Raw genomic sequence first — 13,275 nt, 5'->3', positions numbered from 1 at the left:
GGCTCATTTCGTGACAAAAAATGTCTAAATGTTCCATTACTGTACTTCGAAGCATGTCAGCCGCTGTTTAAAATCAATTTTTATGCCATTTTTCTCGTAAAAAAGTGATAATATTCCGACCGGGATATCGTTTTTTATTACAAAGAGAGTGAAAGTAAAAGCATGTTATCTCCTCATGCACGAGCCTCAGTCTAATGGCCCTCTGATAGAGCACTTGCCAAACACGCTAGTGTGTTTCAGCCTGGGCCTTGAATTACGTCATTCAGCTTTTTCCTGGGTTCTGAGAGCCTATGGGAGCCGTAGGAAGTGTCACGTCATGCCAGAGATCCCCTGTTTTTGTTAGAGATTATCAAGGAGGGCAAGAAATGGTCAGAGAGGGCGCTTCCTGTTTGGAATCTTCTCAGGTTTTGGCCTGCCAAATGAGTTCTGTTATACTCACAGACACCATTCAAACAGTTTTAGAAACTTTAGGGTGTTTTCTATCCAAAGCCAATAATTATATGTATATTCTAGTTACTGGGCAGGAGTAGTAACCAGATTAAATCGGGTACGTTTTTTATCTGGCCGTGCAAATACTGCCCCCTAGTGCCAACAGGTTAAACAAGGGTGTCTGCTGTCACCATATCTTTTCGCTATGGCCATCGAAATGCCAGCTATTACAATCGGATCAAATAACAACACTAATGTCACGACTTCCGCCGAAGTCGGTCCCTCTCCTTGTTTGGGTGGCGTTCAGCGTCACCGGCTTTCTAGCCATCGCCGATACACTTTTCATTTTCCATTTGCTTTGTCTTTGTTTTCTACACACCTGGTTTCCATTCCCCAATTACATGTTCATTATTTAACCCTCTGTTTCCCCCATGTTTTGTATGTGTGTTTGTATATAATGTTCAGGTCATTACTTGTTGGCTGGTATTGTTTGCCGGGTTCGTTATTACACGTTATTTACGAGTGACCGTTTATTTCACGCACCTTTAGTATTTGTTTTATACTGGTGCTGTTTGTGGAAAAAATTACCTTGTACACTCATCTCTGATCTCCTGCGCCTGATTCCATGCACCAATTACCCACAGCCTGACAGAAACACGCACCACAAATGGAGTCAGCAGGAGCAGTTACCCCGGTATTAGGGGATGAGGAGTGCGTCCAGCAGCATAAGGCGATGCTACATCTCGGCATCACCATGGATCGCGTCCTACAGACGATGGAGCGCTTGGAGAGAAGAGGAGTTCCTCCAGCGCCTCCACCAACACCACCAAGGACACCACTGATCACCCCTCCTTCAGCCGGTTCCAGTGGGATTCGGCTCTCCCTTCCAAGGGAGTACGATGGGAAGGCAGCGGGATGTTTCCTACTCCAACTGGAGCTCTACCTGGCGACCGTGCACCCGGCTCCTTCGGGCCGCGAGAGCGTGTCCGCCCTCGTCTCATGTCTCTCAGGGAAAGCCCTGGATTGGGCCAACGCCGTATGGAAGGAAGGAGGAGCGGTGCTGGACCAATTCGAGAATTTCACCTGATTTCACCGGTGAACGTCTCGTGCACCTGAGGCAGGGGATGAGGGGCGCACAGGAGTTCGCATTAGACTTCTGGACCCTGGCCGCCGGCGCGGGGTGGAATGACAGGGCCCTGATCGATCACTACTGTTGTAGTTTGCGTGAGGACGTCCGTCAGGAGTTGGCGAGTAGGGACACAACTCTGACCTTTTACCAGCTGGTGGAAATGTCCATAAGGTTGGATAACCTGCTGGCTACCCGTGGATGTCCAGATCGGGGTCTGTCGATTCCATCCCCCAGCACCACCGCTCTGATGCCCATGGCGCTGGGAGGTGGTGCAATTAGGGTGACCGGAGGAGGGGCCGATCCATGCACCATCTGTGGCCGCAGAGGGCACACTGCCGGTCGGTCCTGGGGAGGTTCCTCTAGGAGTTGAGGCAGGAGGCAGAGCACTCGTGTCACCCCAGGTGAGTCGGTACCAGGCTCACTCAGAGCCCCCTGTTGCTCACATGTTTTTGTTTATTAATTTTCCAGAGTTTTACCCGCATTCCAGACATAAGGCACTTGTAGATTCAGGCGCAGCAGGGAATTTTATTGACAGATCATTTGCCCATAGTTTAGGGATCTCCATTGTTCCTGTGGATATGCCTTTCCCTGTGCACGCCCTAGATAGTCGACCATTACGGTCAGGGCTAATTAGGGAGGCCACCGCTCCACTGGGCATGGTTACGCAGGAGGGTCACAAGGAGAGAATCAGTCTCTTCCTTATTGATTCTCCTGCGTTTCCCATGGTGCTGGGCCTACCCTTGTTGGCCTGTCATGATCCCACTATTTCGTGGCAACAGAGGGCTCTCACCGGGTGGTCACGAAAGTGCTCAGGGAGGTGTTTAGGGATTCCCGTCGGTGCTACTACGGTGGAAAGTCCAGACTAGGTCTCCACCGTGCGCATCCCTCTGAATATGCCGATTTGGCTCTCGTCTTCTGTAAAAAGGTGACTCAATTACCACCCCATCGACGGGGGGACTGTGTGATAAATCTCCTGGTAGACGCAGCACTTCCCAGGAGTCACGTGTATCCCCTGTCGCAAGAGGAGACGGCGGCTATGGAAACATATGTCTCCGAATCTCTGGGGCAGGGGTACATTTGGCCCTCCACTTCACCTGCCTCCTCGAGTTTCTTTTTTGTGAAAAATAAGGATGGAGGTCTGCGCCCATGTATTGACTATCGAGGCATCAACCAAATCACTGTGAGGTACAGTTACCCGCTGCCTCATCGCCAGTGCGATCAAGTCAATGTACGGGGCACGCTTCTTCACAAAATTGGATCTCAGGAGCGCTTACAACCTGGTGCATATCCGGGAGGGGGACGAGTGGAAGACAGCATTTAGTACCACCTTAGGGCACTATGAGTACCTGGTCATGCCGTACGGGTTGATGAATGCTCCATCAGTCTTCCAGGCCTTTGTAGACGAGATTTTCTGGGACCTGCAGAGGCAGGGTGTAGTGGTGTATATCGACAACATTCTTATATACTCCGCTACACGCGCCGGGTCGACTGTTGGAGCATGACCTGTACATCAAGGCTGAGAAATGCCTGTTTTTTCAACAGTCTGTCTCCTTCCTAGGGTACCACATTTCCACTTCAGGGGTGGAGATGGAGAGTGACCGCATTTCAGCAGTGCGTAATTGGCCGACTCCCACCACAGTAAAGGAAGTGCAGCGTTTTTTAGGGTTTGCCAACTACTACCGGAGATTTATCCGGGGTTTGGTCAGGTAGCGGCTCCCATTACCTCACTGCTGAAGGGGGGACCGGTGCGGTTGCAGTGGTCGGCTGAGGCGGACAGGGCTTTTGGTCACCTGAAGGCTCTGTTTACCTCGGCTCCCGTGCTGGCTCATCCGGATCCCTCTTTGGGATAGGAGCTGTGCTCTCTCAGCACTCGGGTACGCCACCAAAGCTCCGCCCCTATTCCTTCTTTTCGAAGAGGCTCAGCCGGCGGAGAGCAAACTATGACGTGGGGGACAGGGAGCTGTTGGCTGTCGTCAAGGCCTTGAAGGCATGGAGACATTGGCTTGAGGGGGCTAAACACCCTTTTCTCATCTGGACCGACCACAGAAATCTGGAGTACATCCGGGCGGCGAGGAGACTGAACCCTCGACAGGCAAGGTGGGCCATGTTCTTTACCAGTTTTTTTCGTCACCCTGTCCTACACACTAGGTTCCCAGAATGCTAAGGCAGACGCACTGTCCCAAAAGTATGACACAGAGGAGCGGCCCATGGATCCCACTCCCATACTCCTGGCCTCTTGCCTGGTGGCACCGGTAGTGTGGGAGCTGGACGCGGACATCGAGCGGGCGTTACGTAAAGAGCCCACTCCCCCCAATGTCCAGCTGGGCGTCTGTATGTTCCGTCTGTTGTCTGCGACCGTTTGATCTATTGGGCCCATACTTCACCCTCCTCTGGTCATCCGGGCATCGGTCGGACAGTGCGCTGTCTTAGTGGGAAGTACTGGTGGTCCACTTTAGCTAAGGACGTGAGGGTTTATGTCTCCTCCTGCTCGGTGTGCACCCAGTGCAAGGCCCCTAGGCACTTGCCCAGAGGGAAGCTACAAACCTTACCCGTTCCACAATGGCCGTGGTCGCACCTGTCGGTGGATTTCCTAACGGATCTTCCTCCATCACAGGGTAACACCATGATCCTGGTCGTTGTGGATTGGTTTTCTAAGTCCTGTCGTCTCCTCCCTTTGCCCGGTCTCCCTACGGCCCTACAGACTGTGGAGGCCCTGTTCACACACGTCTTCCGGCACTACGGGGTGCCTGAGGACATAGTATCTGATCGAGGTCCCCAGTTCACGTCAAGGGTCTGGAGGGCGTTCATGGAACATCTGGGGGTCTCGGTCAGCCTTCCCTCAGGTTTTCACCCCGAGAGTAACGGGCAGGTGGAGAGAGTGAACCAGGATGTGGGTAGGTTTCTGCGGTCGTATTGCCAGGACCGGCCGGGGGAGTGGGCTGCGTTCATACCCTGGGCAGAGACGGCCCAGAACTCGCTCCGCCACTCCTCTACTAACCTCTCCTCCTTCCAGTGTGTACTGGGATACCAGCCGGTTCTGGCGCCATGGTATCAGAGCCAGATTGAGGTTCCTGCAGTGGATGACTGGTTTAGGTGCTCGGAGGAGACATGGGATGCCGCTCATGTGCACCTTCAGTGGGCCGTCAGGTGTCAAAGTGAGCACAGGCCGCCACCGCAGTGAGGCCCCGGTGTTCGTACCGGGGGACCGGGTCTGGCTCTCGACCTGAAACCTGCCCCTCCGCCTGCCCTGCCGGAAGCTGGGCCCGCAGTTTGTGGGGCCATTCAAAGTCCTGAGGAGACTGAACGAGGTTTGCTACAGGTTACAGCTTCCCCCAGATTACCGTATTAACCCCTCGTTCCATGTGTCTCTCCTCAGGCCGGTGGTGGCTGGTCCACTCCAGGAGTCTGAGGTGCGGGAGGTTCCTCCGCCCCCTCTGGACATCGAGGGGGCCCCAGCGTATGCAGTTCGAGCCATACTGGACTCGAGGGGTCGTGCTAGGGGCCTTCAGTACCTCGTGGAGTGGGAGGGGTACGGTCCGGAGGAGAGATGCTGGGTGCCGGTGGAGAACGTATTGGACCCTTTGATGCTGCGGGATTTTCACCGTCTCCATCCGGGTCGCCCTGCGCCTCGTCCACCGGGTCGTCCCTGAGGTCGGTGTCGGCACGCAGCTGTAGCAGCGCGTTAAGGGGGGGGGGGGGTACTGTCAAGACTTCCACTGAAGTCGGTCCCTCTCCTTGTCCGGGCGGCGTTCGGCTTTCTAGCCATCGCCGATCCACTTTTCATTTTACATTTGTTTTATCTTTGTTTTCTACACACCTGGTTTCTATTCCCCAATTACATGTTCATTATTTAATCCTCTGTTTCCCCCATGTTTGTGCGCGTGTTTGTATATAATGTTCAGGTCGTTACTTGTTGGCTGGTATTGTTTGCCGGGTTCGTTATTACGCCCGTTATTTACGAGTGACCGGTTATTTCACTCACCTTTAGTATTTGTTTTATACTGGTGCTGTTCGTGGAATAAATTACCTTGTACACTCATCTCTGCTCTCCTGCGCCTGATTCCATGCACCAGTTACCCACAGCCTGACAATTAAAGGATTAGAAATCCAATACTTAAAAACAAAGGTGTCCATGTATGCCGATGACTCAGTTTTATATTAAGTCCGCAAGCTAGATCCCTGCAATGTCTCATTGAAGATCTAGATAACTTTTCTGTACTCTCTGGTCTAAAACCTAATTATGATAAGTGTACAATATTACGTATTGGATCTTTAAAAAATACAACTTTTACATTGCCCTGCAGTTTACCTATAAAAAGGGCTGATGGTGAAGTAGACATACTGTACTTGGTATTCATATCACAAAATATATAAATAAGCTCTCCACAATGAATTTCAATAGAAAACTTGTAAAAATTGACAAGGTCCTGCAACCATGGAGGTAAATGCCTGTCTATTTATGGAAAAATTGCCCTGATTAACTCCTTAGTCATATCTCATTTTACTAATTTACTTATGGTGCTGCGTATTCAAAAGTTTACTAGGAAAAGCTCATCAATGTTTTAAAAATGGCCTTTTTGCCTTTGTGCAGATTGCCAGCTCTCATTTTCTATTAATTGAAAATTTTACTTTATTCAAAGTATCTCTTTTTCAAACAAGCTTTGCAGAGTTGGCTACAATTTCAATTTCATCCCCCTGAAAAGATAGAACAAATATTATGGCTGAACTCAAATGTGCTGGTTGACAAAATACCTGAATTTATGGGAAAGATGTTTGAAAAAGGTATTTTGTTCTTAAATTATATTGCAATTTGGAATAGTAGAGTTAATAGTTATGTCCTTCATGGAGTTCTCAGAATTGTATGGGAAGGTCTGCTCAATCCAAGAGTACAACCAATTGATTACTGCATTACCCCAAAAATGGAGGAGGCAGGTGGCAGCAGGAGGAGGTAGGGAACTGGTCTGTCTTCCCAACATAAAGGATAAAAACTGGCGGAAGATTAAAAATAGCATAAATAGGAAAGTATACCAGTTTCATTTGAGGACCAGCATGTTGACAACTGTGCCATACAGGTTGCAAAATAGTTGAAGAGATTTTTGATGTACCGATTCCATGGTACAGGGTGTATGAGTAGATATATAAAACTACGCAAGATTCAAGTGATTTTCAGCTAAAATTATAATAGAATTCTTGCCACCAACAATGTTGAATATTTGGGGCATAAAATCATCAAAGCTCTGCAGATTTTGTTGTGAGGATACAGAATCAATAGATGATTTATTTTGGTATTGCCCTCAGGTAGCCTGTTTCTGGTGTCAGGTTCAGGAATAGCTGAAAACGCATAGCATTGATCTAAAATTGACCCTAGAAATAGTACTGTTAGGAGATCTGGAAAGACCGGGTCAGTCAATTACTAATACTCTTAGTAAAAGTATTTATCTTCAACTCGCAATCTGTGAATTCTATTCAATTAGATAGATTAAAATTGTACGTTAAACATCACCGCATAGTTGAAAGATGTATGTTGCATAGAAATCCATAGAGGGTGACCAGCAGAGATGGGTGGGATGGGCTGAGGGAAGCTGAGGGTTGGGATGTGTAATTGGAGATAAGTGAGAATGGAAATGCTGTGTGGGAGATAGGATGCTGCCGTGCAGGTCTTTGTACACACACACAGTCATTCAAATACACGCATACACGGACACACACACACACACACGCACACAATAGTGCCAGACATGTATTCAAACATATACAGTTGGCATTGCTGTTCTGGTTTTAGTTGTCCTTGATGTCCTTTTTTTGTTGCATTGTTTGCTGTTTCTTCTGTCTTTTTCTTTTTTCTCTGTAGTTCGTTTTCTTGCTTGTTGGTGCATTGAGGGGTTCTTGGGGTGGGGAATGGAATTAATTGTATTTAAAAAAAAATGTATACATTTTTTGGGGGGGGGGACTGTGGGAGTGGTCTCGGATGGTTGAGGAACAGCTATTGGGAGACTGTGGGGGGATCTTGGAGGGTTCAGGTTCACGTTTTTTGGCCTGGTGGGAGATCTGTCAACGTGCCCTTCAGCAGGGCATTGACCCTGGATGCTTCTGTGTGTTTCTCTAAATAGGAGTCTGTTGGATGACTGGTGTGATGTAGTTGTTGAGCGGCTTCACTGCAAGTATATTGTAAGTTTGGGATATTCAATAAAACAAAAAAAAGATAATTGCATAGCCTCCGTTCCCTTCAATGAAGGCTGTTTGTGGGGCATGTAACTGTATTTAGACAGCCTATTTAAAACAAGTCTTGTTTCATTTTGAGCAGAATTATTCAATCTTAAAGCCTTATCAATAATGAATTTAATCTTGCTTATTGACAATGTTTGGCATGTCCATGGCAAAGCCATAATGCAATTTCCAGTAGGCCTAGCACCTACAGTATATCAGTGTGAATGCTAGGTTTAACTATATATTTCCATATTGAAGCCATGCAATTAGGCTTCTTACAATGTGGACTGCAAACATGTTCAACACATTAAGCGAAGATAGGACTGGCCTACATATATTTTGTTATTTTGTTTCTGTAGGCTATTTAACAAACTAGGCCATAATGGACTGTTGTAATTGGAGTTGATTACAACACAATACATAAAAGACTGTAAATACACAACTTGAAGCAACCACATATTTAGCCATGGAGCACATTCTGATTGGCCAGTGAAGGGTCAAGCTCCAGAACACCTACAACTTGGCTTTTGAGCCAAAATCCCTCTAAATGGAGATAAATATTATCCAGAAATGACATCGCACCCATGAGCAAAGCGTATATCGTTTAGCTAAAACATGAGTTGGATTTTATGAGACAAGAAATTCACATCATACATGTGTATGAACCATACAGCCAACATTGACCTTTCAAGCCGAAATGTGATGTATATAATTAGCAACTAAACTTCTGTAATGTATCATTAACTGACCTGCAGTAATTTGACTGCCAGAACGATGGAGCGTGTGCATAGCACGGCCGAGGTCAGGCAAACCAGTATGACAAAGCCATCAAACACCAGAAGGTAGTGTGTGTTCTTCTGAGCTGAAACAGATAAAGACACCTGGGTTACATAACTCTTCCAATGTGCTTTGCTGCTTTTGACATAGTGTCAACATTGGAAGTCTTCAGTATTGTTTTTTTTAGAGAAGAAACAGTGATTGGATTTAGACTTATATGAGACCTAGTTCAAATACAGTACATATTTACATTTTAGTCATTTAGCAGACACTCTTATCCAGAGCAACTTACAGTAGTGAATACATACATTTCATTTTCATTTTATGTATTTCTTTTTTGTACTGGCCCCCTGTGGGAATCGAACCCACAACCCTGGCGTTGCACACACCATGCTCTACCAACAGAGCCACAGGGAAGGCTATGGCAAATTATACACAAAAGTACATTTTACAGTCATTTAGCAAACACTAGAGCAACTTACCAACTTTCCTCTACTAGCAAAAGCTAGTAAGGCAGGCTAAACTAGAAAAGTACATTTCCTGAAGAAAATATGGTATGCATGCTAGCTTGTGATGGATTGATTGATTGATTGATTGATTGAATAGCCTTAAAATGTGGAAGTTGGTTTGGTGTTATAGTTGACAAAAATGTTACAAAAAGTGTGAAGTTAGGATAGCCTGAACTTGTGAAAGTTGGTTTGGTGTCTCAATCTTGAACAGTTGAAGAGTTACTGTCAGTGAGTAATTGTATGCTATTGGCCTCTAAAAGTCTAAGCTGTTGGGTGGGGGGTTAATAAGCTAACATATGGAATTGTTTTAAGATGGTCATACCATGGATGTTTTAACTATTTGATTAAGAATTTTAGGACCCCTTTAGGTATACATTTTATTAATTTATATAATTATAGTTGATAAAAGTTAAAAGTTTAAAGTTAGGATAGCTTGAACATGTTAAATTTGGTTTGGTTTCTCTAGCTTGAACGGTTCAAGAGTTACTGTGGGTTGGTAATTTTATGCAAATGTGGACAATTATAGTTGATACGTTTTTGAGAATTTGAAGTTAGGATATGCTGATGTCTCTAGCTTGGATGGATCAAGTTACTGTTGGTGGGTTGTAGTTGTTCAAAGTAACAATTCTGAGGTTAGGACAGTATGAACATGTAAAGGTTGGTTTGGTGGCAAAAAATTTAACAGATCAGGAGTTATTATTGAGTTATTTATGCAAATGTATGTACATGTATGTATTTAAAGTTGGTTAAATTTGAAGTTAGGATAGTCTGAACATGAGGAAGTTAGTTTAGTATCTCTAGCTTGAATGGTTTAAGAGATACTGTTGGTGAGTTAAATGATGTTAATGTATGCTAATTTGTATAGTCAAGTTTTAAGAATTTGAAGTTAGGATAGTCTGAACATGTGAAAGTATGTTTGGTGCCTATAGCTTGAACGGTTAAATAATGACTACTTGTGTTTTTTTTTATTCAAATGTACACCATTTATTTATAGTTGATAAAAGTCTAAGATTTCGATGTTAGGATAGCCTGAACATGAGGAAATTGGTTTAGGATCTCTAGCTTGAAAGGATCAAGACTGTTGGTGGGAAATTGTATGCTAATCTATGCAATGAACATGTGGAAGTTGGTTTGGTGTCTCTAGCTTGAATGGAAGACGAGTTACTTTTATTCAGTTATTTTATGCAAGTGTATTACAATTTGTATAGTTGTTGAAATCTTTTGAAGATTTAGAATTTATGATAGCCTGAACATGTAAAAATTGGTTTGGTGTATCTACAGTGAGGGAAAAAAGTATTTGATCCCCTGCTGATTTTGTACGTTTGCCCACTGACAAAGAAAAGATCAGTCTATAATTTGAATGGTAGGTTTATTTGAACAGTGAGAGACAGAATAACAACAAAAAAATCCAGAAAAACGCATGTCAAAAATGTTATAAAATGATTTGCATTTTAATGAGGGAAATAAGTATTTGAATTTAGGATAGCCTGAATATGTGACGGTTGGGTTTTTGGCTCTACAGTAGCTTAAACAGTTCAAGAGTTTCTATTGATGAGTTATTTATGCAAATGCATGTACTTTGTGTTTTTTGTTGTTGTAAACATTTAAGTATTTGAAGTTAGGATAGCCTGAACATGTGAACGTTTGTTTGGTGTATAGCTTGAATTGATCAAGAGTTTCTGTTGGTGGGTTACTTTATAAACATGTATTAAAAATTGTATAGTTGTAGTAGTTGAAAGTTTAAGAATTTGAAGTTAGGATTGGCATAACATGTGAAAGGCGGTTTGGAGTCTAGCTTGAACGGATCAAGAGTTACTGTTGGTGTTAGGATAGGCTGAACATGTAAAGGTTGGTTTGGTGGCAAAAACTTGAACGGACCAAGAGTTACTGACAGTGAGCTATTTTTGCAAAAGTATGTACATTTATATATTTATAGTTCATTTATATAATTAAATTAAATAAAGTTACGTTTATGTGAGGATAGGCTGAACATGAGAAACTTGATTTGGTGTCTCTAGCTTGAACGGAATAAGTTACTTTTCGTGGGTTATTTTATGCAAATGCATCTAAGTCTGTATAGTTCTATTTGTTGAAAGTTTTGAAGAATTTGAAGTTAGGATAGTATGAACATGAGAAAATTGGTTCGGAGGCTCTAGCTTGAACGAATAAAGAGTTACTGTGGGTTGGTCATTGTATGCTAATTTAGGCAAGTGAGCTATAGTTGATGAAAGTGAATAATTTCAAGTTAGGATATCCTGAATATGACAAAGCTAGTTTGGTGCTTATAGCTGGAACGGTTCAGTAATTACTGTTGTATGCTGTAGCGTTATGTCTCTTCACTGGAACTAAGGGGCCCAGCCCGAACCATGAAAAACCGCCCCAGACCATTATTCCTCCTCCACCAAACTTTACCGTTGGCACTATGAATACGGGCAAGTATTCTCAGCTGTCCCGAGTCCACCTGGTCGTGCTGCTGCTCCAGTTTCAACTGTCCAGAGTCCAATTGCGGTAAGCTTTACACATCTCCAGCCGACGCTTGGCGGCATTGCGTACAGTGATCTTGGGAACTCATTTAATGAAGCTCCCAATTAACATTTATTTTGCTGACGTTGCTTCCAGAGGTAGTGAGTGTTGAAACCGAGGACAGATGTTTTTTCCGCACTACGTATTCAGGACTCGGCGGTCCAATTCTGTAAGCTTGTGTGGCCTACCACTTCGCGGCTGAGCCGTTGTTGCTCCTAGATGTTTCCACTTCACAATAACAGCACTTACTGTTGACTGGGGCAGCTCTAGCAGGGCAGAAAGTCACTCAGGTCTTCAATAAGGCCATTCTATTGCCAATGTTTGTCTATGGAGATTGCATGGCTGGGTGCTCGATTTTTATACACCTGTCAGCAACGGGTGTGGCTGAAATAGACGAATCCACTCATTTGAAGGAGTGTCCACATACTTTTGTATATATGGTGTAAGTCTATGGCACTTTTATTTCCATTGAAATGTATTGTGAGCTCATTTAAATATTGCTGTAGTACAAAAAGTATACAATATCAAAAATAAGTTGGATCGGTCTGCACACTTGGAAGTTGGTTTCATGTTAATAGCTTAAGTCGTTTAAGTGCTGGAACGAGCAGAATAAATCAAATAATTATAATAATATGAGTAAGAAATCTGCAGTTGTGCATTGCTTTCCATGCACACCTACTTAACAGCACCTAAAGTATTTGAACATAGTGTTTATTTAATTACCCAGGAAAATTAATCCTGATGAACAAATTGGTTTCTTAATAACTCAAACTTAACTAAACTATACTTACCAGTCCCTGAAATCTTCCAGTTTTTGCACGCACTGCTCAGTGCGTCAATGTCGAGGAAGATTTTTATCTTTCCGCTGTGACACTGGTTATCAAATGTGATCTGGAGAAAGAGACAACTGAAAACAGATTACAAAATGGACTAACAGTATCAACAGCGCTGCATGGACATGATGATGGGGTTACATGTTTAAACACAACAAAGGAACCTTACCGTAACAAAAAATACATAACAGTCCGGTAACTCATGTGAGCGCACTGTTTGCAGGTTGATTCCTTTAAGTTGAAAAGTGATCTTGATATCGACAAGCCTGAAAGGAAAACATGCCAACATTAATAAGAAATCAATCCCCAAATGATCCAACTACCCCTCGCTGCGGCACAAGGAACGGGGCAAGGTTGGCGGGGTCGGCCACACGTTTTCCTTGGTTGAGATGCATTTGCATTCCACCACGCTCGACACAACGTAGCCTGCATGGTGATACATCAGGAGGTACATGTAAAGCCTCAATCACATTACCCATAAGCCAGCAGTTCCCAAACTATGGATTGTGACCCCATATGGGGTTGCCGGATTTGAAAATAGGGTTGCTGGAGAGTTAATCATATGGAAATCAGTCAATTGAAATAAATTTGTTTGGCCCTAATCTATGGATTTCACAAACAGGGGTGCAGCCATAAGCCCACCCACTTGGAAGCTAGGCCAACCCACTGGGGAGCTAGGCCCAGGCTATCAGAATGAGTTTTTCCCCACAAAAGCGCTTTATAAAAGACAGAAATACTCTTCAGCAACCCCCCCCCACCCATCATTGTAATGGGGTTAACCTTAAAAATCTAAATTTTTCCAATATAGAAGAACCAGAGCGTGCCCTTAGATCATGGAAAAATAATTCCCATGCTGAATGACTAGGCC

The 13,275-nt window shown here is 44.4% G+C and overlaps 1 protein-coding gene across 3 annotated transcripts in view; it reads right to left on the bottom strand.

Annotated features, from left to right (window-relative positions):
- Nucleotides 1-13,275, bottom strand: part of mcoln2 (mucolipin TRP cation channel 2) — a 69,298-nt gene that overhangs the window by 32,558 nt on the left and 23,465 nt on the right. For 2 of the 3 annotated variants that reach the window (XM_029706263.1, XM_029706264.1), the window contains exons 6-8: nt 12,577-12,673; nt 12,366-12,465; nt 8,515-8,627 (exon numbers count right to left, since the gene is read on the bottom strand). In XM_029706263.1, coding sequence (XP_029562123.1) covers nt 8,515-8,627; nt 12,366-12,465; nt 12,577-12,673 — 310 coding nt within the window. Of the gene's footprint in view, nt 1-8,514; nt 8,628-12,365; nt 12,482-12,576; nt 12,674-13,275 lie in introns of all 3 variants that reach the window. The other variant, XM_029706265.1, reaches the window with a different exon arrangement.

Source organism: Salmo trutta, chromosome 22, assembly GCF_901001165.1.
Source record: "Salmo trutta chromosome 22, fSalTru1.1, whole genome shotgun sequence".
NCBI lineage: Eukaryota > Metazoa > Chordata > Actinopteri > Salmoniformes > Salmonidae > Salmo > Salmo trutta.
This window is presented reverse-complemented; position numbering and strand designations above follow the sequence as displayed.